Consider the following 27,203-nt stretch of genomic DNA (forward strand, 5'->3'; position numbering starts at 1 on the left):
TGACTCTTGATCTCAGCTCAGGTCTTGATCTCAGTGTGTGAGTTCAAGCCCTGTGTTGAGCTCCATGCTGGGCATGGAGTCTACTTAAAAAAAAAAAGAAAAAGAAAATGGAAGAGCCCATGAAATGCAGTCAGAATATAAAATGACAATGTAATACCACCCTTCTGTAAAGAGCTGGTGTCTGTCAGCCACTGTGAATGCAACGGAAGGACTTTCCTCTCACCTCCCGTGGAGAAGGCCATGGGGAGCACTGTCACCGAGACGTTGTCGGAGCTTCTCTGCCCGGCAGTGTCCATCACAGTGAGCTGAAAGGTATATGTTCCCTCTTGTAAGTGGGACAGCTTGAGGGTTCCTGACTGAGGTACCTGACGCCCAAACAGGAAACAGCACATTTAGTTAAGAGAGCCGAGGCTTGGAGTCCAGCAACATCCATTATCCTTGGAGTGGTCCCATGACTCGCCTCTCCACTCCTGGCCCGAGGATGTGAAATACTAAATCATATACTATTTTGGCAGTTAGCCCCACCTGGAATTCACAATCCTCAGTTTTATCTGGGCTGGCAATATCCTTGACTGACAGTCCTTCACTTGTCCTTAGCAGCTGCTGTTCCAAACCTGTAATTCCTCCAAGCTCCACTCTCATTATCTGGTGTCTTCCTTCTCAGCAGTTGACCTCATATGCTTTGGGAAGAAAATCAGGCCCATAATTATGGCCATGAGTATGGCTCCCGCACTCACCCCGTGCTGGGAATACACTTGCACCTGTGCCTGTCATCACCTCCTTTCCCCCAACTGTAAGATGAGCTGTCCCTCCTGCATTCAAGCCAATCCTCCGTCTAGGCCCTGACCCCTTCCCTCTCTGACCTCCAGAACACTGACCCATCAAGTAACTTCTCTTTAAATTGGTTCTGCTATCACTCTGCTCAAGTTTCTACTGACCTAAAAACAAACAACAGCAAATAAAAAACCCTACACTCCAAGATCATCTCTAGCCATACAATTGTATCTCCTTTCAATTGATCCTTTCAAAAACTTTGTTCATGCTGCACTTGCTGCTTCCATTTGCTCATTTTCCATTTATTCTTTATCCCACCCATCTGGTTTCTTTCCTCACCATCCCCCTCAAAATGTGATAAAGCTCACTAACAGATCTAGCAAAGGTCACCAGGTAGTCAAGGTCAACAATACTTGCTAGTCTCGCCTCCTGCCAGCTCCCCCTCCACTGGCCCTCTTACTGTATTTTATAATGTTGGCCCCTCCTGCGTTCTGGAACTCCCGACTTCCCTGGCTTCTGTTTCTGTGCCTGAGTTCCCCAGCTAGTCCTTGCCTTGCTGATCATCCTCATGGACTTTACTTCTGCTCACTTCCTTTTTTTTTTTAAAGATTTTATTTATTTATTCGACAGAGATAAAAATAGCCAGCGAGAGAGGGAACACAAGCAGGGGGAGTGGGAGAGGAAGAAGCAGGCTCATAGCGGAGGAGTCTGATGTGGGGGCTCAATCCTGTAACGCTGGGATCATGCCCTGAGCCGAAGGCACACTCTCAACCGCTGTGCCACCCAGGCGCCCCTACTTCTGTTCACTTCCTAAACCCAGGGCGCCATCTTGATCCTCTCCTCTCCTCACACCGCTTTTCAAGGAGCCCCCTGCTCATGACAAGAGCAATAGCTTCGAAGGCTCACGTTGTGATTTTGGAAGTCATTCTTGGATGCTCAATCCAACTACTATATTTTGCAGCCCCCCCAAAGATACTATAATGGTTCAATATCCTATCTTTCTAGGAAAAACCCTTTTTGCTTAAATGAACTAGTCTGGATATTGGCTACAAATGAATTCTGACCATTTCACCGTTTATTACAGGGATGCATTAATGGACTTGAAAGTACGGAGAGTTGCTGCCCTGTTAGGACTATCAGCTGCTGGTTTGTATTCAAGAAATCCTAGAATTGAGATTCCTGCGCATAACCCTGCCTTGAGGCTTCGTCAGGACTACATTCACATGCGAGCAGAATGCTTCACAATGACTCAGAAGCAATGTAAGGAGATAGAGCCCTTGCCACACTTCAGGTGCCAGGAATCAATCACCCAGAGCTCCTGTTAAGTATGGGCTTCCCAGCCCAGCCTCAGCGTCTGAGTCAGAGGGTCTGAGCGTGGGATGGGGCATCTGCATGTAACAGGCACGCCCAGATGATACACCGATGACACGGGGAGAAATGTGAGGGAAATGATTAAGAGCGGAGTCTAGCAGCCAACAGAGCTCGTACAAGTCACTTAACCTACTTAAGCCTCAGTTTCTTCATCTGTGAAATGGAAGTAATAATGGCACCTACCTTATAAGGATCAAATGAAATAGCTATGTAAAAAGAGCTTAATATAAGGCTTACATAGAATTATAAACATATATCGAAGGAGCTTGAAACATAGTAAATGCTTAAATACCTCCATTATCTCCCTTGGCTAGTTCTCATCTCAAGCTGAGCCACCCAGTTTTTATAGACAGGGAAATGAAATCTCAATCATGTGACTTTTACTCACTGAGACCTCTAGGTGTAAAGCTGTCTATAAGCGGTTCCACCACTCTCCTTGCAAAAGCTGTAAGCTGGACAGCTGGCAAAGAAGGCCACCAGTCGTTGTGGTTTATTTTAAAGAGATGTTAATAAGTTTCCACTGCCACATGGTTATATGACCTTCAGGCCCAGTTGCACTAAGAGAATTTCGTACAGGGGTCACTTCTGTGAGAAGGAAAATACTACCAAAGGGGCATTCAGAGAGAAAGCTGAAGATGACTAAGATAACTGCAGAGTCTGGAGTGGGCCAGTGACCCTCAGAAACAAGAGGGTGCTGCGAATGTCTGAGAACATCAGAGATTCCAATGAGTAGGATTTAAAATGAGACAAGAACTGTGGTGTGGGACCACAGGGTTGTATTGAATTCCTGTTGTCTCTCACATCCCATATCCAATCCATCAGGAAATCCCATTGGCTCTACTTTAAAAACACATCCAGGGGCATCCGGGTGGCTCAGTAGGTTGGGCATTGGACTCTTGATTTCGGCTCAGGTCATGATCTCAGGGTCATGAGAGCAAGCCCCACAATGGGCTCTGAGCTCAGTGCAGAGTCTGCTTGGGGTTCTCTCCCTCTCCCTCTGCCCAACCCCCACTTACACACTCTAAATAAATTTTAAAAAATCTTAAAAAAAAATCCAGAATTTAACCACTTTTCATCATGTCCACTGTCATTGTCACCACCCTGCTCTGAGGCCACTCCGGTCTAAGCCCACCCTGTCTCTTGCCTGAGGCACTGCATTGGTCAAGAGACTTTCACTCCAGTGAGATTGGGCCCCTGGCCTCCCTTTCTTCTGGAAACTTCCCCTCCCACCTTTGCCCACATGATTGTAAGGTAAGTATCAGTTATGACTTCTCCCTATGGCTGCAGGAGTGTGAGGCTGAACCAAGGGGAGCCAGTGACTGCAAGGGAAAGGAGATGGTAAGATTGGTGCAGGTGGTGAACTCTCACTCTCTCCAGCTCTGGCTCAGAGCCAGGCAGGCCTTGCTAAGTGGCAGCCAGGTAATAGGTAAGACCACTACTTGTTGCTTCTTGGGACACAAGGGTACATGGTGGCAGATGATGGCCACACTGAGCCCTGCAGCCTTGAGTAAGGTGCTGCAAGAGAGAGAAGCTGTCCCAGCTGGTCTGCCTGAATGCAGACAAGACCTAAGACTGCAGAAAGCCAACGACTAAGGGCTTTGCTGCCTAGGTACATGAGAGGAGAGGGTAGACTGTAGGATTGAACAGAATGGGATTTGTAAGGTCAGGGCAACCTGAGTGGGGCCACAGGAGTGAGATGGGGCTGAAGTTAATGGAGATTTTAAGAGACCAGGGAAGCCCTGAGGCAAGGGATCTAGATGGGCCATCTACGGGGACACTGTCATCACCCAGGCCTGTGCCTGAGCTCTCTGGGTGTCAACATTTAACACACTAGTATCAAACTGAACCTCTGGGGACCTGGGGTTTGTATGGTAAGCTTCTCTTTAATGCTGGGGCTGGAAGGACAGAGCGTCCCCTGAGAGGCCAATCATCCACCTGGGCTTTGGATGCCTGTCTTTGCCTTTCTAGGCACCTCCTTTCTGATGCCAGAAACACTGATCCAGATCCAGACCACGGTGATAACCTTCAAAGAGTCCTGGGTGAGCTTAAATTTAGATCTATTCAGACTAATATCCCTTCCTTGACCCTTTTTCTTCATTTAGCTAACAAAGGATGTCTTTCCTCGAAATCAGATATTTAGAATATTTAAGATGGATATTTTCCCTTCAAGCCCCCAGGTAATCCTTCCAGACATCTTCTTATATTTATATGACATTGAAAAGGATTTAAAGCATTTTGCAAACATTTCCTAAGTGTTAGGGTAAAAAATTAATATATAGGAGAAAGAGAATAAGACAAAACTTCTCATTGTTCCCACCGAGAGCAGGACAATATTCCCTGAGAACATGTGTCAATTTTCTTGACACCTGGCCATAATGCAGAGTTTCTACAGACCAAAGATTAGTATTGCTTCTCTCTTGTTTCTTCTCCAACAACCCTTCTTTCCTTCCTAAACTAGGGAACATCAATATTGATGTCTTGGTTTGGCAAGATGTGGGTAAAGTGCACACAAAAGCTCTTTGTATTATTTCTTTTTCTTCATTTATTTTAGAGAGAGAAAGAGAGCACCAGCTAGGGGAGGGGCAGAAGGGAGAATCTTAAGTAGACTCCTTGATAAGCGATGAGCCCGGAGCCCGCCGAAGGGCTTGATCTCACAACCCTGAGATCACGATCTGAGCCAAAACCAAGAGTAGAATGCTCAACCGACTGAGCCACCAAGGTGTCCCTCTTTTTTTCTTTTTTTTAAGTAATCCCTATACGCAACATGGGGCTCAAACTTCCAACCCCAAGATCAAGAGTTCATGCTCTACCAACTGAGCTAGCCAGGCACTCCTCTCTGTATTATTTTTTAGAAAAGTAAAAATATGTTACTATATATAGACGACTGAGCAAATGGCCAATTGTCCTCTGGGCAAAGCCAAACCTGATTCTCATTTTTAAATGGATTCTGATTTTACAGCACTAGGTCACCGTACTCAGAGGATTCACATTGAATTTGAAAGCTATCAGGCATGTCCAAAATTTTTGCACCATAGAATGTGGATCTTTTCAATCTGCAAAGTTCAAGTCAATATAAGTTTATACGACCTATTCGTCAGAGTATTAAGATTACAGAGACATGGACCACAGGGCCCTCATCTGTGAAGTCTTCTCTGACTTCCCTCAACTAGATTACGATCTCTCCTTCTCTGAACTCTAGTAGCACTTTATCTACATTCTTTTACAGCCTTGCCACTTTCTGTTTGCCACTACTGTTATTTAGGTGCACATCTAATCTCAACTGGTGTCAAGCTACTTGAGGGCAACAGCCCCCCCAAATTTTTCAGAGCCTTCCTCCCTTGCTCCTTGAAGAGGCCCTCATAGTTTTTTGTTTATATACAAATGAGTAAATCTATTCTGTTTGTAGTTCAGCTAAACTATTGGTCAAAAGAGACCAATATTTACATCCCAAGATATTTAGAATTCACCATAATAGTTACAGCTCTGCAGTAGCTAAGCGCTTTATTTGCATTTTCCCACTTTGACCCCTTACTGAAACTCAGGTGGTATTGAGGAGGGAACAGAAGGCAAGCTGAGAACAAAGCAGAAGCTGACACCCCGCAACCCCCCCCCCATGGGATGTATGGGACATTCCTCAGGCACTCCTGGCTGCCCTAAAGAAAAAAGAAATAGCTAACCTATAGAGACTACAATCCTGCAAGATGTGAGTCTCCCTCAGTTTACAAACATCTTAGTGATCTACAAGAACAAAGCATTTCTATCAATAACCTAGCTTCCGGAAGGGAATGTAAATACAATTAAATGCCTTTACAACCTGCAGGCCATAGACAGATACTTGGGGGGGGGGGTAGAATCCAGGAAGTTCCCAACTGTCTTCATGTTAATGCCTTACCAGGGGGAAAAACAACCTTAACTTGACAATGGCAAGGACTCCAGTATCCTGTGAGTCTTTAACATATGAAAGTTTTTTCTCAACCTCCCTTTTTCCTTACCTCCCCCAACCCCATAGTATATAATCAGCCACCCCTCACAATCTGGGGCAGCAGCTCTTTCTGCCCACGGGTCCTGTCCCCGTGCTTTAATAAACCACCATTTTGCAGCAAAGACGGCTCAAGAATTCTTTCTTGGTCGTTGGCTGCGGACTCCACCCCACTGAACCTCACCTATATCCCACAACCTCATCAATATTACCCTCTTTACAGAGGAGGAAGCTAAGGCTTACAGAATGAAGTAATTTTCCCGTGTTCACCCTGCTAGGGACTTGGCAAAACTGGGCTTGAGACCAGGTCATTTGATTCCAAATTCCATATGCAAGGCGGTCCCGGAATCCTACCTCTCAGTCAGCAGAGGAAGGCCTTCCAAGGTCCTTACTCCAAGAACCATTTCTTAGAAAGAACCCAGGCACAGTTTACATACAGACCGGCTGATGAGGTTGCGGGATATAGGTGAGGTTCAGTGGGGTGGAGTCCAGAGCCGAAGACCAAGAAAGAATTCTTGAGACGTCTTTGGTGCAAACTTGGTGGCTTACTAAACCCCGGGGACAGGACCCGTGGGCGGAAAGAGCTGCTGCCCCAGGTTGTGAGGGGTGGCTGATTATATACCATGGGGTTGGGGGAGGTAAGGAAAAACGGAGGTAGAGAAAGTACTTTCATATGTTAAAGAAGACTCACAGGATAACGGATATCTGGTCATAGTCAAGCCAAGGCTGTCCCTCCCTCTAATGAGGCATTAACAAGACAGTTGGGAGTCTCCTGGAGGAAATGTTACATTCCTCCTATCACAAGTCCTTGTCAATGGGCTTCAGGTTTAAAAAGAAATTTTATTTTGGGGTGCCTGGGTGGCAGTCGTTAAGCGGCTGCCTTCAGAGTCCTGGGATCGAGCCCCACATCAGGCTCCTCCGCTGGGAGCCTGCTTCTTCCTCTCCCACTCCCCCTGCCTGTGTTGCCTCTCTTGCTGGCTGTCTCTCTCTCTGTGTTAAATAAATAAATAAAATCTTTAAAAAAATAAAATAAATTTATTTTATTTACATTTCCTTGCCTCAGCCTCCCTCAATTTTATGGAGGGCATGGTAATGTTAGGGCTTTGGGAAACTGAATTATGGGTCTCTGGAAGTCAGGCTATTGATAAGTAAGCTTCTTCCTTGTAAATCACTAGGACATGTGTAAACTGAGGGAGACTCAGGTCTTGCAGGACTGTGATCTCTGTTAGTTAACTATTTGTTTTTCCTTTCCTTAGCTTTAGGGCATCCAGGAGTGCCTGGGGAATGTCACGTACATCCCATGGCGGGGTTTGCAGGGTGTCAGTTTCTGCTTTGTCCTCAGCTTGCCTCCTGTTTCCTCATCACCGGCCAGCTGTAATGGTCTAAAAAAAAGCAGATACAATCTCTCAGGCTGAAGCCCCATTTGACCGGAAGCGGATTGCAGACTCCTGCGACTCTGGAAGCCCTACTGTGCTGTCAATTTATTGTCTGAGAAGTTGTGTGTTTGTTTCTGAACAGGCGAAGAAATTCAAAGCTTCTGCCCTTACTGGAATAGATCTTTCCTAACTCAATTCACCCAGATTTGTTTCTCATGAATTATGTTACCTATGTACCCCCCGCCCCGGGAGATTATTTTTCAACATTTCCCCATAAGTAATTTTCTTAAAGAAAAAAAATGCAATTAAATATTCAAGGCCTTGAGTATTGTGTAAAAAGAATGTATACTTAAGTGAGGGTAGGCTATATTTAAGCGCATGGCTAACGTTGAAATGCAACAGCTATAAATTATTACTCTATCCTTCATGCTCTAACATGTCTTCCTGCTTAAATGGAGCCATAAGTTCTAGGATTTGCTGGGGTTTTCTCCTGTCTACACCCTTCATTTGTGAAGAAATCCTCAGAACCACGATGGACTATTCATTCACATGCACCAACGAATCCCCAGATGTTACTTAGGAAATTTGTAGCCCTGGGAATCTTCTTTGTCCTGAAAATGCCCTGTGGGCTGCCATTAATTTCTGTCCTTTATTCAAAGTTTGGAGTGAATGGAAGGACTGAGAACAGCGATGTGGGTAACATTTTGACATTTTGAGTTCTGGTCCTATGGGATGTGGTATATTTTAATTCTCTTCTCCTTCAGCTTTTGCTCTCATTCCCAGGAAATACCAGACCCTCTGGCTTTCTCAGTGTCAAAATTGCTCCTTCTTAAAGTCCTTTTTGGCCTCAGACCAGAGTCCGAAGGGTTGCCTCTTCCGCCATCTGAGGAGTGCGGTTTTGTTTCCTGTTAAAGTCCTTTGTGACTGGCGAGCACATGGAGTGAGTCTTTGCGATGTGGGCTTCCTTGGGAGAATCACTTAAAGACCATCACCCAGGCAGCAACACAGTCTTGCCTGGGTGCAAAGACAAGACTATCAGGAATGGTGTGAACACCATCAAAGGAAAAACGATCTTGTAATAAATTGAAAAATATCATCCTGTTTGACTGTTTATTGAGTGTGGCTCAGAGCTCCAGGGGCCTTACCTGCACCACTTCGTTTAACCCCAATAATAATGCCTCGAGAGGAGGGCTCCTCTTATTTTCATCTTGCAAATGGCTTAAACCATCTGTCTCACAGACAGGAAGTGGTAGAGCTAGGGTTCAAAACCAGAGCAAAGTAGGTGCTCCGTTAGCACTCCCGTCTGTCAGTCCTCTTTCATTTATGACAAACTGACTCACTTGCAGGAGGAAGGAAATAGGTTAAGTGTGATATGAAACTTTCTCAGGTACCCAATTACCACTTTTCTCCTCTCTTTTTATTTAAATTTAGAAACAGCCTTCTCTACATCACTCCCCCCACCAAAGGCTTAGAATGTCTGGGATAACTTTTATTGAATTGATTTACATTTTGTTTTTATGAAGACAAGAAGCTGTTCAATAGCCGAGAAATAATAATCGGTTATGTGTGCTTAGGATCTCCGTTGACAAGGTGCAAAGAAATTGTCAGACAATACTCAAGGGCTCTTTGTAATATCTGTATGAGTCCGGGGTGGTGAGCAATGTTGTTCTGTCTATCATGCTAGGAAGGATGATACAGATTTGGGGGCCAGAAGAACGATTTGGAAAGATTAGCTGAGCAACCAATTACTTAAAAAAAAAATCAATTAATTAGTAGTATTATTAGAATCCTAGTAAGTATAAGCACAGTTCTAAGCTTTGGGAGAGAAAGGGAAAAAATAGCAAGAAAGGAATAAACGAGGAGGGAGGGAGGAAGGAGAGAAGGGAGACAGGGCCCCTCTGGCAGTGAAATCCCTCTTCAGCTCATCGTTCCTTCCCTCACTGAAAATACTTCTACAGGAATCTTTCATTATTGTTATAAATTCTTTGTGATATTATAGATTTTATGTATTTCTTTGGCCTGTTATCAATGAGGTTGTGTAGAAAACAGAAGACAACAGATACAGTGAGTGTTTAATCCTTAAAGACCATGGTAGGTTCTCTGGAACCTTGTGTCTTGGTTAAACAACCACAGGTTGCCTTGAAAACCCCACTCACTAAATTTTTCTAAAGTCTTTCAATAGGTTTCTAAATCATCTCCTTACCATGTAATGATTAGTTCCTTTTGTGAGCATTTTCAGTATTGACCCAAATTCCATGCCAGGAAATCTGACTGAGGAGGAGTAAGTGACAAAATGGCTCCTGTACAAGGAGACAGTGCAATCTGAAATTCAACAATTATTTTGTGCTCTCTTGCCCTATATCAAAAAAGTCAATTATTGTTTCCATTTACGTTCCTTTCCCAGAAACCTCTTCTCTAAGGCTGAATTATAAAATGCTATTTTAAAAAAGATGTATTGGGGGGGGGCAGAGGGAGAAAATCACGAGCAGACTCCCTGCTGAGTGTAGAGACCCATGTGGGGCTCAATCTCATGACCCTGAGATCGTGACCTGAGATGAAGTCAAGAGTCAGAGGCTTGGGGGTGTCTGGATGGCTCAGTTGATTAAGCATCTGCCTTTGGCTCAGGTCATGATCCTGGGGTCCTGGGATCCAGCCCTGCATCAGGCTCCTTGCTTAGTGGGGAGCCTGCTTCTCCCTCTCCCTCTGCTGCTCCCTCTGCTTGTGCTCTCTCCTTCTCTCTAATAAAAAATTAAATCTTAAAAAAAAAAAAAAAGAGGTTTAACTGACTAAGCCACCTAGGCGCCCCTATAAAATACCATTTTTATCTGCTGGGGGTGGTTTAAAAGATGAGACTAATGGGGAGACCTCACATAGACCATCCATTGCAACCTGGATTTTATCAAGGACCCATGTTCCTGTTTGCTCCAGTTTTTCTCTGTGCAGGAGCAGGGGGAGGGAGAGAGAATCTTGAGCAGACATCATTGTGTTCTCAGTGGAAAGCCTGACCAGTGAGTGCTCCTGAAGGGTGGGGATGGTCAAGGGGCATAAGAACAAGTGTATCCCACGTTGGGTTTAACTTAATTGCCTTGCCATGCTAGCCTGTAAGTGCTCTTCCTCCATTCCCAACAACCTTCCAAATGAGCCCTATTTTACAGCTGGAAGGAGGACAGCATTAATATTCCAGTCAACTAGATCCCATTCTTAGGGGGGGAAAAAACACCAAAAAAAATCCCACACCTGACTTGAGAGTCCGAATATTCCCGTCAGAAATTTAGGGGGGTAAGGACGCCTGGCTGGCTCAGCTGGAAGAGCACCAACTTTTGATCTCAAGGTGGTGAGTGGAGCCCCACATTGGGTGTAGAGATTAGTAAATAACATAAATAAACGAAGAAGAAGAAGAAGGAGGAGGAGAAGGAGGAGGAGGAGGAGGAGGAGGAGGAGAAGGAGGAGAAGGAGGAGAAGGAGGAGAAGGAGGAGAAGGAGAAGGAGGAGGAGGAGGAGGAGAAGGAGGAGGAGAAGGAGGAGGAGAAGGAGGAGGAGAAGGAGGAGGAGAAGGAGAAGAAGAAAAGAAAAAAAGGAAATATTGGGGTGTAAAATCAGGCTGTCCAAGTGAAAAGGATCAGTGAGAAAGCCCCTGAAGGATGTTAATTACTGTTAAAGGGAAATGCTCAAAATGTTAAAACTATGACTCTCAGACAAATCTAATATGAACATGAGTCAAAGATTTTATTTAATTCATTAATTAAAGAGAAAACCAATAAGACATTCCATAGATTCAAAGGAGAATCTGAGGGGCGCGGGGGTGGCTCAGCAGGTTAAGCATGGGACTCTTGATTTCAGCTCAGGTCATACTCAGGGTCCTGAGATGGAGCCCTGCGTTGGGCTGTGCACTCAGGGCAGAGTCCGCTTGTCTCACCCCCTCTGTCCCTCCCCCTGCTTGCTCTCTCTCTCTCATAAAAATAAAATCTTTAAACAAACAAACAAAAAACAAAGAAGAATCTGAAGAACAGACAGATATAAACAGCCGCGAACGCTTAAATGTTGCTAGGAGATGCAAAGCTGAAGCAAGTTTCCTATTAATACCTATTAGGCACCAACGCGCATAGATTAATAGATTAATACCTATTAATAGATTAATAGCTAGGTGTCAAAATGTCATGTTGGAAATCCACTTTTCCATAGGGCGGAAATCAATTGCATCTCTATGTGAAAAATTTATTTGCATTTCTATGGACAAGAATCATTTGCGTTATAATCTGTTTCTTACAGTCTATAAACGCTAATCTTGAAGGACCTGCTCTACAACCCCCAGCATTTCACGGAAAGGTACTCAGTAATCTCTTGCCACTTCCAAGTCTTGGACGATGCTCTATTATAATTTTAATCTACAAGAAGGGGATGTGCCTGCTTGTGAGGTTGTTCTGAGGAGATGACAGATAGGTCTAAACCGCCTGGCATTGCACGGGTGGTTCAATCAATGGCAGCCTCATCACGATGAAGTCGTGGCAGGATGAGAGTTAACTTTTGGGGGCATTCCTGAATGCACACCATTATAAGACAGTCACAGCTTGGTAGCAAATGGCTCTCTTTTGCAGACTTTGTCACTTAGATTATTTTAGTTGTATAACTTTAGACCTATCTGCCAGCACATTATACACTTGGCTGAGGGACTGGTTCACATTTCCCTCTTGATGGCAGAGCAGTCAGACCTAAAAGCCCATGAGAAATGCCTAATTTTGTTAGTCCTTTATAAATATCTTCAATAAATTAAATACTGAATCACCAGCATTATTTTTATTCAGTACTCATATATGCAATTCATTGCTTACAGAATAAAGCTTTTAGTGGCTAATACACAAAGCTAGATGATAATGGAGGCAGATTTATAGCTGCTTGAACAAATCTGGCCCAGAAGTGCCAATTACCAGTCAGTGTCCATCTCAAGGGAGCTCTCTAGTGGTATGATCAATGGCTCATCTGTGTACCTTTCCTGATCAAGCTTAGTTCTCAAAGACTAAATAAAGATATATTAATTTTACAGCTGACACAATGTACCGAAGGATAATAAATATGCTGGATGCCTCTCAAAGTTCAAAATTATTTCTGTTGTAGATGAAAACCAAAAGCCTGAGATGTAAAAAGGATAAACATAAGGTCCTGCACTCAGCTTCAATAAATCAATGATACAAACGCAGGATGAAGAGGCTATCAGGGCAGCAGTCCATGCAGAAAGATGAAGCAGGTTTTAGGTAATCCTGCTAATGGAAAATTCAACATGAATCTATTGTGTGAAGCAGCCACTAAAATAGTTTATGTAAATTAAGCTTCATTAGTAGAAGTACAGACAATGTCTGGATCCTAGGAGGTGATAGTCTGTCAGGAAGAACCACAGTTTACATATGGGGCTCATAAGGGTGTCAGATTTTCTTTTTAAAGATTTTATGTATTTATTTGAGAGAGGGAGAGAAACAGAGCACAAGCAGGGGGAAGGGCAGAGGGAGAGGGAGAGGGAGAAGCAGACTCCTCGCTGAGCAGGGAGCCCGATGGGAAACTTGATCCCAGGATGCCAGGATCATGATGTGAGCCGAAGGCAGACTCTTAACTGACCGAGCCACCCAGGTGCCCAGGTGTCAGATTTTTAAGAAGGGCCTAGAAGAATCTGAGAAAATCCAGAAGAGGCAGGATGGTCAATGGGACACTCTGAAAGTCAATTTATGAGGAACATCTGAGAGATTGGATGTGTTGAGTTCTGAGAAGAGCATTCCAAGTGGCTGACATTCATTTTTTTAAAAGATTTTATTTATTTATTTGAGAGAGAGAGAGATAGAGAGAGCATGAGTGGCGAGGAGACGGAGAAGCAGCCTCCCTGCTGAGCAGGAAGCCCAACGTGGGGCTTGATCCCAGGACCCCAGGATCATGACCTGAGCCAAAGGCAGATGCTTCACCGACAGAGCCACCCAGGTGCCCCTCATTTTTCTTTTTTTCCAAAAAGAAGATCTAGCATCAGNACATTCATTTTTTTAAAAGATTTTATTTATTTATTTGAGAGAGAGAGAGACAGAGAGAGCATGAGTGGCGAGGAGACGGAGAAGCAGCCTCCCTGCTGAGCAGGAAGCCCAACGTGGGGCTTGATCCCAGGACCCCAGGATCATGACCTGAGCCAAAGGCAGATGCTTCACCGACAGAGCCACCCAGGTGCCCCTCATTTTTCTTTTTTTCCAAAAAGAAGATCTAGCATCAGTGCACAGAAGTAATAGGAGGCACATCCTGTTGGCCTAATAATTCGAGCTGATGAAAGCTGTTACAGGACATGATGTGAGGCAGCGAGCTTCCATATCTGGAAATACCAGGCAGAGAGTGGACAACCACTGCGAGGGGCTCCTCGATGGATGGGGGCTGGGGAACATGCTGAGCAAGGGTCCAGGCAAGTGGAAGACTATATAATCACTGAGTAAATAATGGACATAAATCAGTCATGAAGGACTAGCTGCTTATTGTTTTTGTTCCAAAAGAATATCAATCAGTATTCCCCACAGAGGGAAGACCCTGCGGAGACACAGAAGTAGTCGACAGCCAACTGCGAGGCCTTAGAAGAAACAGGCCCTGCTGACACTTTGATTGTGGACTTCCAGCCTCCAGGATGGTGAGGACTTCCTGTTGGCGAAGCCACCCAGTCTGTGCTAGTTTGTTAGGGCAGCCCTAGCAGACCAATACAGACTTTTTCCACCTCCTCCAGCTAAAGTGGGTAAGCCAGGGAATACTCCTATCTAGGAAGGGTCCTGACAGAGTTAATAAAAAGCCACTTGCCTCACAACTCAAGATACCCTGTGTTGGTCCCTCAATTCCATTTCTGGGTATTTATTTGAAGCAAACAAAACACTAACTTGAAAAGATAGGTGCACTCCCCCATGTTCACTGTAGTATTATTTACAATAGCCAAGATAAAGAAACAACCTAAATGTCCATTGATGGATGAATGGATAAAGAAAAATGGGGTGTGTACATAAAAAGGAATTTTGCCATTTGTGACAACATGGATAGACCCTGAGGGTGTTATGCTGAGTGAAATAACTCAGACAGAGAAAGACAAATGTCGTATGATCTCACTTATATGGGGAATCTAAACAAAAACTTGAGCTCATACGTACAGAGAATAGATGGGTAGTTGCAAAAGGCAGGATGTGAGCGGTGGGTGAAATTGGTAAAGTGGGGTCAAAAGGTACAAACTTCCAGTTATAAAATAAATAAGTTATGTGCTGTAATGTGAAGCATGGTGGCTGGAGTCAAGAACACGGTACTGTATATTTGAAAGTCCCTGAGAGTAAATCTTTAAAAAAAGTTTTCAAGGCTTCCTCAAAAAAATAAAATTCTCATCACAAGAAATGTGTTACTATGTGAGGTAACAGATGTTAACTAGGCTTATTGTGGTGATCGTTGCACAATATATACAATTCTCAAGTCATTATGTTGTTCTTCTAAAACTAATATAATGTTTTTTAATAGCTCAATTAAAAAACCAAAAACAAACCAGAGACTCCCTGGGTGCAGGCAGCCAATGGGAGAGTGACTCATTCCAGATCAGCCCACAAAAGCCTGATGAACATCAGCGGGGAGCGTATAAACAGGAACGCTGCCCCATACTGACTAACTCTGTTATCTCAAGCATGCCTCATTGCTACGTGAGGTGGTTCCTTTCTGGATTGTATGAAGAATTTGTTTATTCCACTGTTATTTTCCTCTTTATATTCCTTCGTATTTTTTCAAATTTTCTACCTGGACCTTGCACTAAGAAAAGAAGAAATACAATATTTAAAAAGTAATCTGAGTCATTAAAACAAAGCCTGAGTCTTTTCCCTTGAAGTGTTTTGCCAAAAAAGCAGTAAGAACAGTAAGCTTCAAAACAAAGGATCAGAATCACTGTTTACTCAGTAGAAAAGTAAATTCATGTAACAAACCACTTTTTCAACTACCACTTTTACGCGTTCTCCATTTTATGGCTCTTCTGCTAGCTTACAGATACTCTGGGAACAGGGAGTAGGAGAACATTATGAGAGATCACCTTATGGAGATATTTGCGGTCATTACGATGATGTCATGAATTACCTTCATGTCCACTGATGGGTCACCCTGCAGCAGTGTCCACTCATACTGGATGATGGCATGGTCATCTGTGCTCTCGCGGCCGTCCAAAACCACTCCATCTGTGGGTAGATGCAACACCACATCCTGCCCGGCCTTGCTAAGTGGGGGCTCATCCTTTTCTGTGAAAGAAAATCAATAATTCACAAGAGAGATGATCCCCTATTTTTTAAATAATTTATTTAAAGAACTATCTTGTTGGCTAGAATAGATGTAGTCCAGTGAACAACTACAAAGACAATGTATAGCAACTAAAAGTACTTTTCTTATTGATTTTCATTGTATTCTCTTTACATAATAAACAATAAAACAGCAACATATTAGGAATACGGAATTTAACCGTAACATGTGAAGAGGAGGTGTGGCGTATCAGCTAGCAGCAGTAGCTAGAACAAGCTTGTGGGTGCAAGACAGAGTACTAGGCTATCCAATCTGGAGTAGTCAATTTTCATTTAATTCATAAACAATTTAAGTTCAAGGTTCTATTAAATGAATTTACCAAAAAAAAAAAAAGACTTATGAAACACATTTTTTTAAAAAAAATCTACCTCTGATATAGATTTTTTTTCTTATCCTCATGTTTTTATTTTATTTTATTTTTTTTTTTAAAGATTTTATTTATTTATTCGACAGAGATAGAGACAGCCAGCAAGAGAGGGAACACAAGCAGGGGGAGTGGGAGAGGAAGAGGCAGGCTCATAGTGGAAGAGCCTGATGTGGGGCTCGATCCCATAACGCCGGGATCACGCCCTGAGCCGAAGGCAGACGCTTAACCGCTGTGCCACCCAGGCGCCCCTATCCTCATGTTTTTAAAATAGAAGTGATATAAAGTGTTCAATGCATAGAAAAGAAATTAAGTTTGGCAAGTTAAGACAAGTTCTTGGATTCACACAAATTACAGCTCACTTAGAAATTTTCTGGAATATAATTTTTCATCTAGGAAATAGAAAACATTCACAGGTTCTAACAACTAATTTTTATTTATTTATTTTTATTTATTTATTTTTTTAAAGATCTTATTTATTTATTTGACAGAGAGAGAGAGCACAATCAGGGGGAGCGGCAGGCAGAGGGAGAGGGAGAAGCAGGCTCCCCGCGGAGCAGAGAACCCGATGTGGGGCTCGATCCCAGGACTCTGGGATCATAACCTGAGCCAGAGGCAGACGCTTAAACAACTGAGCCACCCAGGCACCCCTAACAACTAATTTTTATAACAGAAGCTGTCACAGAGTTTCTGTATGATAGCAAAGCAAGTATGTATTTACCTTTGATCTGGAATGGTACTAACTAATTCAAGGCTAACTTGAAGTAGTGTTCACTAACTACTAATCTTTAACTGATCGCTGCTTTAGTGCTGACGGATACGAGAAGCTGCATACGGAAAACATTTCTAAAGGCTGAGTTGTGAATATTTTACTGATTTAAGCTTATTAGTAAACTTACCCAAATGCACTTATATCTTAAAGAAACAGTAATATAACTGGGGGAAAACATCTATAGGTTCTTATAATTTATCCTTTTTGGCATCACTATTTCCTCCCATCTCCAGTGCCAAAGCTCTGTCCAAATTCTGGCTTGGATTTGTTCTTCCTTAATTTTCTCTGAATGACATTGCTAAGACACTGCTTTCTTCTTCCAGAACCCCATTTGCTTCCCAAGCAAACATCTAAGGGCCAACCCAGATATCCCAGGACCTGAGGCTAGCAGCAATCCCTATTCCTTTCTCACTGGGCAACAAAGGGTCAGCACTCTTGATATACTACAGCTGAAACAACTTTTCTGAAATTCTAATTTGATTGGGTCATTTCCCTGCTTAAGAAAAACCCTTCAACAAATTACCACGACCATTTAGATGTTCAGAGACCTGCTTGTCCAGCCCTATCTTCTCATCTACTGATCCTCCCAATACCCGGAAACAGAGATCTGTAAGGGGCTGGCAGCTCTTAGAGCTGGTGGCTTTTCTGAATGAGAATACTGCTGGTAGCCTCGAAAAGAAACCACTTTTTTACCTTTTTTACGAGCCTGTTTACAGGGCATAAGCACGCTTGTTACTGCCAATGGTTTCATTTGACTATTGAGAAGATGAGTCCCCCCCCTTTTTTTTTTGTTTTTTTTGTTGTTGTTATTGCTTTGTTTAAAAGATTTACTTAGTTGAGAGAGAGAGGGGTTGGGGGAGGGGCAGAGGGAGAGGAAAGAGAGTCTTTAAGCAGACTCCACGCAGAGAGTGGAGCTGGATGGAGCTGGACTTGGAACTCAATCCCGTGACCCTGAGATCATGACCTGAGCCAAAATCAAGAGTTGGATGCCTGATTGCACCACTCGGGCGCCTCAAGACGAGTCCCATTTTTATAGTCATTTAAAACAATGAGGACTAATAGCTCAGATTTAAATAAGCCACACTAGCAACCTCTGCCAAAGAAGAAATTTGTTCTGCCTTTTCCATCTCTGAGCCAAGTCCTAGTGTCTGAGGTCTTTATTCTGCCTCTCCCAGGTAAGGAGAAGTGACAATTTCATTACTAATACTCCATTTTACAGAGGGTTACAGAGAGCTTTCTTTAGGCTCTGGAAGTTTTCATTGCTTTCCACATAATGGTTTATACCACCTTATAATTCTGGAAAGCATCTTATAATTCGCAGTAATACATTACAATTAGCAACTACTTGCATGAAAATTTATTTTAAAATACTTTTTGTAAGTAAACAAACTAAAATATACCTATATGATATAAACAATAATGAATGCTATATTTTTAAGCTCTCAAAGACGTAACCCCAAAGACTTTAAGATGGAAAAACCAGATAAGTTCTGAAATATCCCACATAATTACAAAACTAATTAATCCTGCCTCTCCTGGGAGAAGAAAAAAAAAATCATTGTTTTAGTTGTTTACTTTTCTTTAGGTAAGCTTTGAGATATGATTTATGAACACAGCAAAATCCTCATATCTTCCACATTGATCACTGTTGTAACTGAAATAAGAGAGATATATTTCCTCCTTGGTTCAAGTCAGGCAAATTAAGCTGTGTAACGTATTCTGAAATAAGCCAGAGCTTATCTACCTAGGAATGGGTCTTAAAAACAAACAAGAAGAGGAAAGGAGCGTGCTACCACTCAAAAATATTTGACTTGGGGCACCTGGGTGGCACAGCGGTTAAGCATCTGCCTTCGGCTCAGAGCGTGATCCCGGCGTTATGCGATCGAGCCCCACATCAGGCTCCTCTGCTATGAGCCTGCTTCTTCCTCTCCCNGCCTGGGTGGCACAGCGGTTAAGCATCTGCCTTCGGCTCAGAGCGTGATCCTGGCGTTATGGGATCGAGCCCCACATCAGGCTCCTCTGCTATGAGCCTGCTTCTTCCTCTCCCACTCTCCCTGCTTGTGTTCCCTCTCTCACTGGCTGTCTCTATCTCTGTCGAATAAATAAATAAAAAAAAAATCTTAAAAAAAAAAAAAATTTGACTTGCTGGGGCACCTGGCTGGCTCAGTCAGTTGCATGGGACTCTTGATCTCGGGGTTGTAAGTTTAAGCCCCACGTTGGGTGTGGAGATTACTTAAAATCTTTAAGGGGAGCCTGTGTGTCTCAGTCGTTTAAGTGTCTGACTCTTGATTTCGGCTCAGGTCGTGATCTCAGGTCATGAGATGGAGACCGGCATGGGGCTCAGCACACGGTGTGGAGGTTGCTTGAGATTCTCTCCTTCTGCCCCTTCCCCCGCCAACTCGGTCTTAAAAAAAAAAAAAAAATCTTTAAACAAAATTTGACTGCTGATAAAGAACAAGATAAAGGTAAATTTAAATTATCATCATAAAAATGTAATAAATCAATGTGAGGTACTTTAGAAACACTGATTTCTTTTGAAAACTAAACATACTTGGTCAGATCTACAGAGGCAAAATAAGATTCATACCAATTTTGATGAAGCAAATCAAGTTAAGATATTTTATACAGATAAGAATATTGTTAAGTAATCTGATTTACAGTAAACACACTGCTATGAACGCAGCCTCAATAACAAGGAGATTCTGGAATCTGGCTCTGTACTGTGTGGGCACAAAGGACATAGTGGAGGTTGAGAAATTAGCAGAGACTCCTGAGCAGAAGTGAGGCCAGACTAAGGGAAGAGGCTTAGATACTGTGTGTCAAAAATCCATGTGGCTGGTTTGTTTTTGTGGTTTTCATGTTCATTGTGCGTTCTTCCTAATTGTAGCACTTCAGAAAAAGATTATTCACAACCCCAAACTGATTATCATTATATGAGCTGATGATAGTAAGTAAGAGGTGGCATTTACTGGGTGATTCCTTTGTACCGGGCACTAGGCTAAGTGCTCATGAGCCTTATAATGTCACTCAACTTTCACAAATCTCCGAGGTAGGTATTATCATCTGCATCAGACTCAGGAGGCAATGAGAGTCAGAGGCTTAGTTGCCTAAGATGATAGAAATGATAAATTTGTCAGTTCAGAGGTCAGCCCAGATCTTTCTAAATATACTTTGGGGGTCCACAAAGTGTATTCCAATTACAGGAAATAGAAATCTACATCCTGGGGCGCCTGGGTGGCACAGCGGTTAAGCGTCTGCCTTCGGCTCAGGGCATGATCCCGGCGTTCTGGGATTGAGCCCCACATCAGGCTCTTCTGCTATGAGCCTGCTTCTTCCTCTCCCACTCCCCCTGCTTGTGTTCCCTCTCTAGCTGGCTGTCTTTATCTCTGTCAAATAAATAAAAAATCTTAAAATAAATAAATAAATAAATAAATAAATAAATCTACATCCTGAATTAGCCTACTAACTTATTAATATGTTCTATTTATTGATATTTATTCATATATTCTAGTATTGCCCATGTTACTACATAAACTTCACAGCTGCCATTTTAAATTTTAACCTCTGGTATTGGACTTCTACTTTATCAATTTTTGTCACCATTATAAATAATGCCACAATAAATTTTCTTGCTCCTACTTTTTCTTTAGCATGGATCACTTTCCTATAAAAATATCCCAGAAGAACAAATGACCATTTTAATGGTCTCTGCTACATATTTCCTGTGATACACTTGGACACGGCTCCACAACTCACGTGTGGCAAGGCTTTGGGCAGTTTACTTTCTCTCACAGAGCCTTCTGGTACACTGGGGATTATAACAGAACCTAGATCTTTAGCTGTTGTGAGGAGAGTGAGCTCATGTGTCTAAGGACCTTATAATAACACCTAGCACCAAACTCAATCAGCGGCCACAACAAACATGGCTGATGGGTTCTGCTATAAATTTGTGCCACCCCATTCCACCTGCCCCGTCATCATTTCATGACATTTTTATTCACCTCAAATGGCCCCCTGACAAATTCTCAGCAACAGCTTTCCTAAACGATATTCACGTTTAGTTAGCCTCCAACTCTGTATACTCAAAAAAGTTGGAAAAAGGCAATTCGAGAAGGGAAAAGGTAGAAGTTTCAGAAGCATAAAGAGCTGCAAGAGGTTAAGCACGTAGGCAAGGCAAACACAGGGCATGTGGGTAGGTAACCTTTGCCTTAGCTGCAAATGAGGGCACCTCAGGACCTGAGCTACACCCTTCTAGTTTCCATGTTGCTGGGGATCTGAAGTGTGTGTACAACAGTGTTTTCCAGAATGAAGACCAAGCCCTGTGACCCTGAGGTCACCCATTTTTATCCCTAACATCTACATAATTGAATTCCCAGACAAACACCCCCTAGGGAAGGGAATGGCAAAGAAGGAAGCAGGAGAAAAGTGACTCAGAAACTCCTACTAGTAAACCTTTTTTTTCCTTCTATTCCATGTTTATTTTCCTTTAATTTCCCCTAGCTTGTAAGAAAGCTTCCTTTGGTGATGTTGGTTTCTTCCAGATGTGCAGTGAGAACAAGAGAAAGGGATTTTGTTTTTTTGCTGCTGGTATTTTTTAGTCCATGTTTGAGCAAAGAGGAAGGATGTGTGTGTAATAGCCACGGGGCAGGCTCAGAGATGCTGGCGGAGGTCCAAGTGAAAGCGTTTCTTGCTTTTGCTTCAGGGAGAAAACTCTGGGGTTCTTCCAAATGTCTGCCTCAGGGCTGAGCAGTCACAGGGTGACCTTTGATGTCAGCTCTCCGGAAAAGGGTCCTGAGCTTTCTCTCAGGTGGAGGTGACTGAGGAGATGGGCCCTTGTGGACGTGTTTTCCCAGACCCTTCTCTTTGGACCTGCGGGTTTTGGAGACTCCAGATTTCCAAAGTGGCTGAAGCGACCCCCCGCCCCCAATCTTGCTATATCATTATGTTATCATAAATCAAAGAGCAACAGAATGCAATCAAACACACAGCCAACCACACATGGGCCCAATCAAGGTTTTATTCCCTCAACAGCTTTAATCTCCAACTGCCACAATTTTTTTTGTGCCTCCTGTATGTGCCTTGACTGTCATTCAGAGCATCTGCAGCAAGTACAACCATAGAATGAAAAACTTCATTGTTAACTCTTTTAAAAAGAGACGTGCCTTCAACTTTCTTATTTTCAACTAAAATCAAATCCCTTCCTTTCCCTCTTTACAATCAGCCGGACCCACTTCAAAATTCCTGACACCAAGTTTCCCTTCTCATCTTCATCTGATGAAAGCCACTGCACATGGAATCATAAGTCGTGAGAGCCAAGCTAAGAACGGGTGTGCTGTGAACAGTCTGGCATCTAATTAGATTTTGCTCCTGCGATTACTTGCCACAAAATATGACTTACAAAAATCTGAGCCTAAAATAAACTTTTTTTTTTTTGCTTCGAGCTTTCCTCCTCCTTTAAATCGAATTTCTGTGAATCCTCTCAGATCAGCCTCCCTCCCCAAGGCTAGAAATATTCCAGAAGCACACCATTGTGCCCTCTTCTGCCCAGTCTTCCAGGGTTTCTCAGAAACCATCTATAAAACAGCAATCAAAGCCACTCCTCTGGATGCCCGCGAACTAAAACAACTTGGAACAAGCTGTTCCATTCCCCACTTGGCTGTACTGCCTAAGCGGTCTCCCGGATGCAGCCACCCAACAGGTGCCTGGGCAGCAGGATCCAGAGGTCTGGCCCAGCCTCCTCCCGCGCAGTGCTCACCCTTTCGAGCCGAGGCTTCCAGGTCTTCCTGCCCTCTCTCCAGGGCGCGGCTGAGGCTGTAGCTGCTGTAGCCGCGGTGCAGCGCGAACTTGCAGACGCTGCGGCCGCGGGCGGTGCAGTTGAAGAGGTAGCAGCCGAGCGCGGCGGCGGAGGACGCGGGTCGCCGGGGCAGCTCCACCACCGCCACCGAGCAGCGCGGCTCAGAGCAGCAGGCCGCCACGCACTGCCGCCAGTCTCGCACCGCCGCCGGCGCGGTCAGGAAGCTGGCACCCGCCGCGAGGGAGTCCTTGGTGCGGATGATGGCGTCCGGCATGGCGCTGTAGCCGCCGCCGCCCGGGCCCGGGCAGCCCTCCTGGGGGGGGCCGCCGCCCGCGCGCAGCTCCAGCTCCAGCTCCTCCTGCGGCCGCTCCTGCTGCAGCTGCCGGCGGAACTCCTCCAGCAGCTGCTCCACTCCCGAGAGCTGCGCGTGCAGCTCGGACAACGGCTCAGAGGGCAGGCCGGCCGCGCGGCCGCTCGGCAGCCACAGGCAGAGCAGCAGCAGCCCGCGGAGCACCCGGTGCCGCGGCGGCCGCCCGCGCCCCGAGCCCACGCTCTCCCGGGCAGCGAAGGCCATGGCGGCCGGTAGCTGAGGCAGCGAGCCTAGGCGGGGCCGCAGAGCGGGAGGAAGGCAGGCGGGCGCTAGGCCCTGGCACCTCACAGCACGGCCTCCCCGGGGCCCGGCTGAGCCCCAGAGGCCGCGGGGTCGCGGTCGCCGGCGGGAACCGCAGCAACCGGAGGCATAGCCGGCCGGGCCTGGCACCGCCGCTCGTGCTTTCTGGAGGCTTCCGGGAACGCCCGCGACTCTCTGCAGAGACCCGGACTCACTCTGAGGAAGCAAGACGGCCTCGGCGTGGATCAGCACCCAGGCTGTGAACAGCTGCCTCTGCTGGAGCGGAGGCGCGCCAAGCCCCGCCCAGCGCCCACCCGCCCCGCGTGCGGCACCGCCCCACCTCCCACCAGCTCCCTCCCTCCTGCGTGCGGTCCCGCCCCTTGCTCCCGTCGACCCTTGCCACCCACTGCCTTTTTTCGCAGGCTCCTCCCAAGCTGGGAGAGCGCGGGAGGGAGACCTAGAGTGTAGGTGTCTAGTGATCTGTACTTAGAGTGCATCTGCGACCGCGGCCCTCCGAGTCTGGGCGGTGTTTGTTCCTAAACCCCCTCGGCTTTATTAACACGCGAGACCTGCTCGGGTGTCAGCTCAAAGGGGAAGCTCAAATCTTTGTGACTTCAGGGTCTGCTTTAGAAAAGAGACTTGAACTGGGGAACCACCGGACACAGTCTTCAGGCCTCCTCCATCGTCCCCAATTGTTGACACATTGGGTTCCCCAGATGTAGTTGGATAGCACAAGGCGGTCAATGCTGTTGAAAAATATAAAAATCAAGTAGTCACATGCACTCATATTTCCACAGACATATCAGAAATCTGAACACAGCCAATTATGAGGACCCGATGAGCTCTCTCATATATAGCATGTAAAGAGGCCTTCAGGTTGGATCATGTAAGATGTGAAGATAGTGAAGATATATTTTATTTAATTAAACTTAGCAGATAACCTTTTCCTTTATTGAGATTCCTTGACATAACATGTTAGTTTTAAGTGTACGTAATGATTCAACATTTGTATACATTGTTGACAGATCACCACAACACCTGTCACCATACACAGTTCTAAAACTGAGCAGCAGTTGTTTTTTTAAGATTTTATTTATTTATTTGAGAGAGAGCACGAGCGGGAGGGGGCAGAGGGATACTAGAGAGAATGTCAAGCTGACTTTGCATTGAGCCCAGCGTGGGCTAGATCTCACGCCCTATGTGGGTGGATCACAGGACCTGAGATCGGGTCCTCAGGGGAAACCAGGAGTGGGTGGCTTAGCCGACTGCGCCACCCAGGGGCCCCAAAGCAGTAGTGTTTTAAATGGCATAATAAGGTATATGAAAATCCAGTCCAGGGGAAACCACAGCTGAGAGTTGTAAATGCCTGCCAATGGCTTCTATGTCTTTTTTATTTCAGAGTCTCCACTGATTCGTTTTTGTCCTGATTATGGATCACATTTTCTTGCTTTTTGGCATGTCCAGAAGTTTTTTTGATTGGTTGCCTGAACATTGTAATTTGTACGTGGTTCAATGTCATTTTTAGGAGGGAAAGAGAAAATAATTGGAGAGGAAAATAGCATTTTCTGATATATATATGTATATATATATTTTTTTTAATTTTAGAGCTTATATTTAGGAACCCATTGCTTTCAGTTCTAGAACAGAGAAGGAGATAGAACTAGAAGGTAAAAATACAAAAGAAGAAACAAGAAAAAAAAGTCCAGTATTTCTTGCTATTTCATGGAAATAGCAGTTCATAGAGTTCATGAGGTAGTGTATAGGCACGACTCTGAAGTGGAAATACTGGCCTCTTCGCCCTACGGGGAGTGGCCCACTTCGGGTTACAGGTTCTTCCACCTCTGAGATATTCACCCCACACAATGGAACCTACTTAACGATGTCCTTGACAGCATAAGGATGTCGTCACCTTAGACCTCAGAGAGCTCCAGTAGGCTTATGATAAGGAGAAAGTGTCACTAGTGATAAACATGGATCCTGAAGGTAGCATTCAAATCTTCTAAATACTAGCTACAATAAAAATAATTATTAATATGAAAAATAAACATGTATGATAATAGGAGATAGCATTAATTAATAATTGTAATTATTTCAAAGTTTGGCAAGCACTTTCAGGTACATGATTTCATATGGCCTTCATAGAGATTTTCAGATGGGCACAGGAACATCACTCCTGCCTTTGGGAGAGTGGAAGAGAAGTCAGTACAGAGTGAGACCCAGCTCACATGTTCCATGGGGAAGATAATGAGCGAGATTGGGAGGGACAGCGTTTCTTGGGAGCATTCATTTCCAATCCTGCCAGCACTGCTAAAGATTCCCCCTCTCTAACTTTACAACAGGGTCCTTTTGAGAAAAGTGGAAATGACTGAATGTGTTTACCATTAACACTAGTTAATGGTTGGCTATTTCTGGGGTGTGAGATGGGAATAGTGGAGGGGGATATGCATTTTTTTACTTCATAAGACTTCATATCAGTTGAAATTTTTATAATGAGCTTCTCATAAAGCATTTTTCATTAAAAAAAAAAAAAGAGCAGGCTCTTTCTTCTGCTGTAGCCATAATAAAGGGGTTGGATTTATCCTACAAAGTTAGATGAAAATTTCAGGAAAAAAAAAGAAAGAAAGAAAAAGAAACAATGTGCTTCGGACATCAGATAACAGACAGCACAAGACCCAGGAGAAGGGATACTAAGGAAGTGATCCTTCTGATTGCCCTGGTTTCCTGTCCCGAGAGGGATTCCAAACTGCAGGGCGGGGAGGGGAACCCAAAGGGAGCCTGGCAGTCTCTCTGAGCAGAGAAAATGGAATTGAGAATCAGGGGGGTCAGGTGGCTAGAATCCACAGAGCAGAGTACCGGAAGGGAGAGAGCTGTGCAGAGATTCTGGAGGCCTGCAGAGGCCCCCCCTCCCCCAGCCCAAGCCTTCACCTGAGTACTGGGCAAGGGCACGCATGTGAGGAAACTATCCAAGGCTAGAGAAAGAACCACTGGGAAAAGAACGGGCAGAACAATTTCCCAGCTGCACAGGCCTGGGAATAGTTGATGTTCTGGGCAGCCTGAGTGGAGAAACCTGTAATTCCAGGGTGCAGTGGGAGGGACGGATTACAAGGAAGTGCAAGGATACTTTAGCTGGCAGGTGATAGATAGACGTTCACGCTTTGACTGTGGTGATGTTTCACTGGTGCGTACCTATTGCCTATGTGAAGGCTCATCAGATAGTATACTTTAAGCAGACAGAGTTTATTGTCTTCAATTACACTTTAAAAAAACTGTGAAAAAACAGGTCTCATTGCATGGTGTATTAGGAGGGAGATTTGGGCTGATTATGATTTGTGATAGAGGAAATAAATCATTTATCTCCAAGTTCTAGTTTTTCCCCTTTCATTTTTATCAGAAATAAAATACCTTTGTTTTGAAAACCTAAACATCAAAGCCTTATCAATGGACGACGAAGAATTTGTATGTGAGGATACGTATGTCAGGACTGTGGGTTGAAAAGATGGAGAGGCATTACTGTTTTATAAGATCAGTAAGGATAAAGTCCTGCAAATTGGGATTTGCACATTGTAAGTCCATTCATTGAATGTTGGAGTAAGATTGTCACCCTAGTGACCACCATAAATGCTTGACAGGCATTCAACAAGTTCGACTAGTACATGCAAAGTGCTTAGAATAGAATCTGACACATGGTAGATGCTTGATAAATGCTAGTTATTATTATTTTTTTTTGAGATTTGCATTTTAGGTTTATTAGGGTTCCCAGATACAACAAACTCAACTATAATTTTTAAATCACAGAAGGTTATTTTTATGTTTATATTTCCCTGGCCATTTCGGATTTTTTTTT

General features: G+C 44.2%; 1 protein-coding gene across 2 annotated transcripts in view; it reads right to left on the reverse strand.

Annotated features, from left to right (window-relative positions):
• The window catches only part of LRP11 (LDL receptor related protein 11), a 44,554-nt gene extending 20,890 nt beyond the window's left edge, over nt 1-23,664 (reverse strand). The window contains exons 1-3 of one of the 2 annotated variants that reach the window (XM_034669287.1): nt 22,711-23,664; nt 15,604-15,761; nt 224-365 (exon numbers count right to left, since the gene is read on the reverse strand). In XM_034669287.1, the coding sequence (XP_034525178.1) occupies nt 224-365; nt 15,604-15,761; nt 22,711-23,323 (913 nt within the window). In that variant the 5' untranslated portion in view covers nt 23,324-23,664. The remainder of the gene's footprint in view (nt 1-223; nt 366-15,603; nt 15,762-22,710) is intronic. The other variant, XM_019801017.2, reaches the window with a different exon arrangement.
• Between the last annotated feature and the right edge of the window lie 3,539 nt (nt 23,665-27,203).

Source organism: Ailuropoda melanoleuca, chromosome 10, assembly GCF_002007445.2.
Source record: "Ailuropoda melanoleuca isolate Jingjing chromosome 10, ASM200744v2, whole genome shotgun sequence".
NCBI classification, from domain to species: domain Eukaryota; kingdom Metazoa; phylum Chordata; class Mammalia; order Carnivora; family Ursidae; genus Ailuropoda; species Ailuropoda melanoleuca.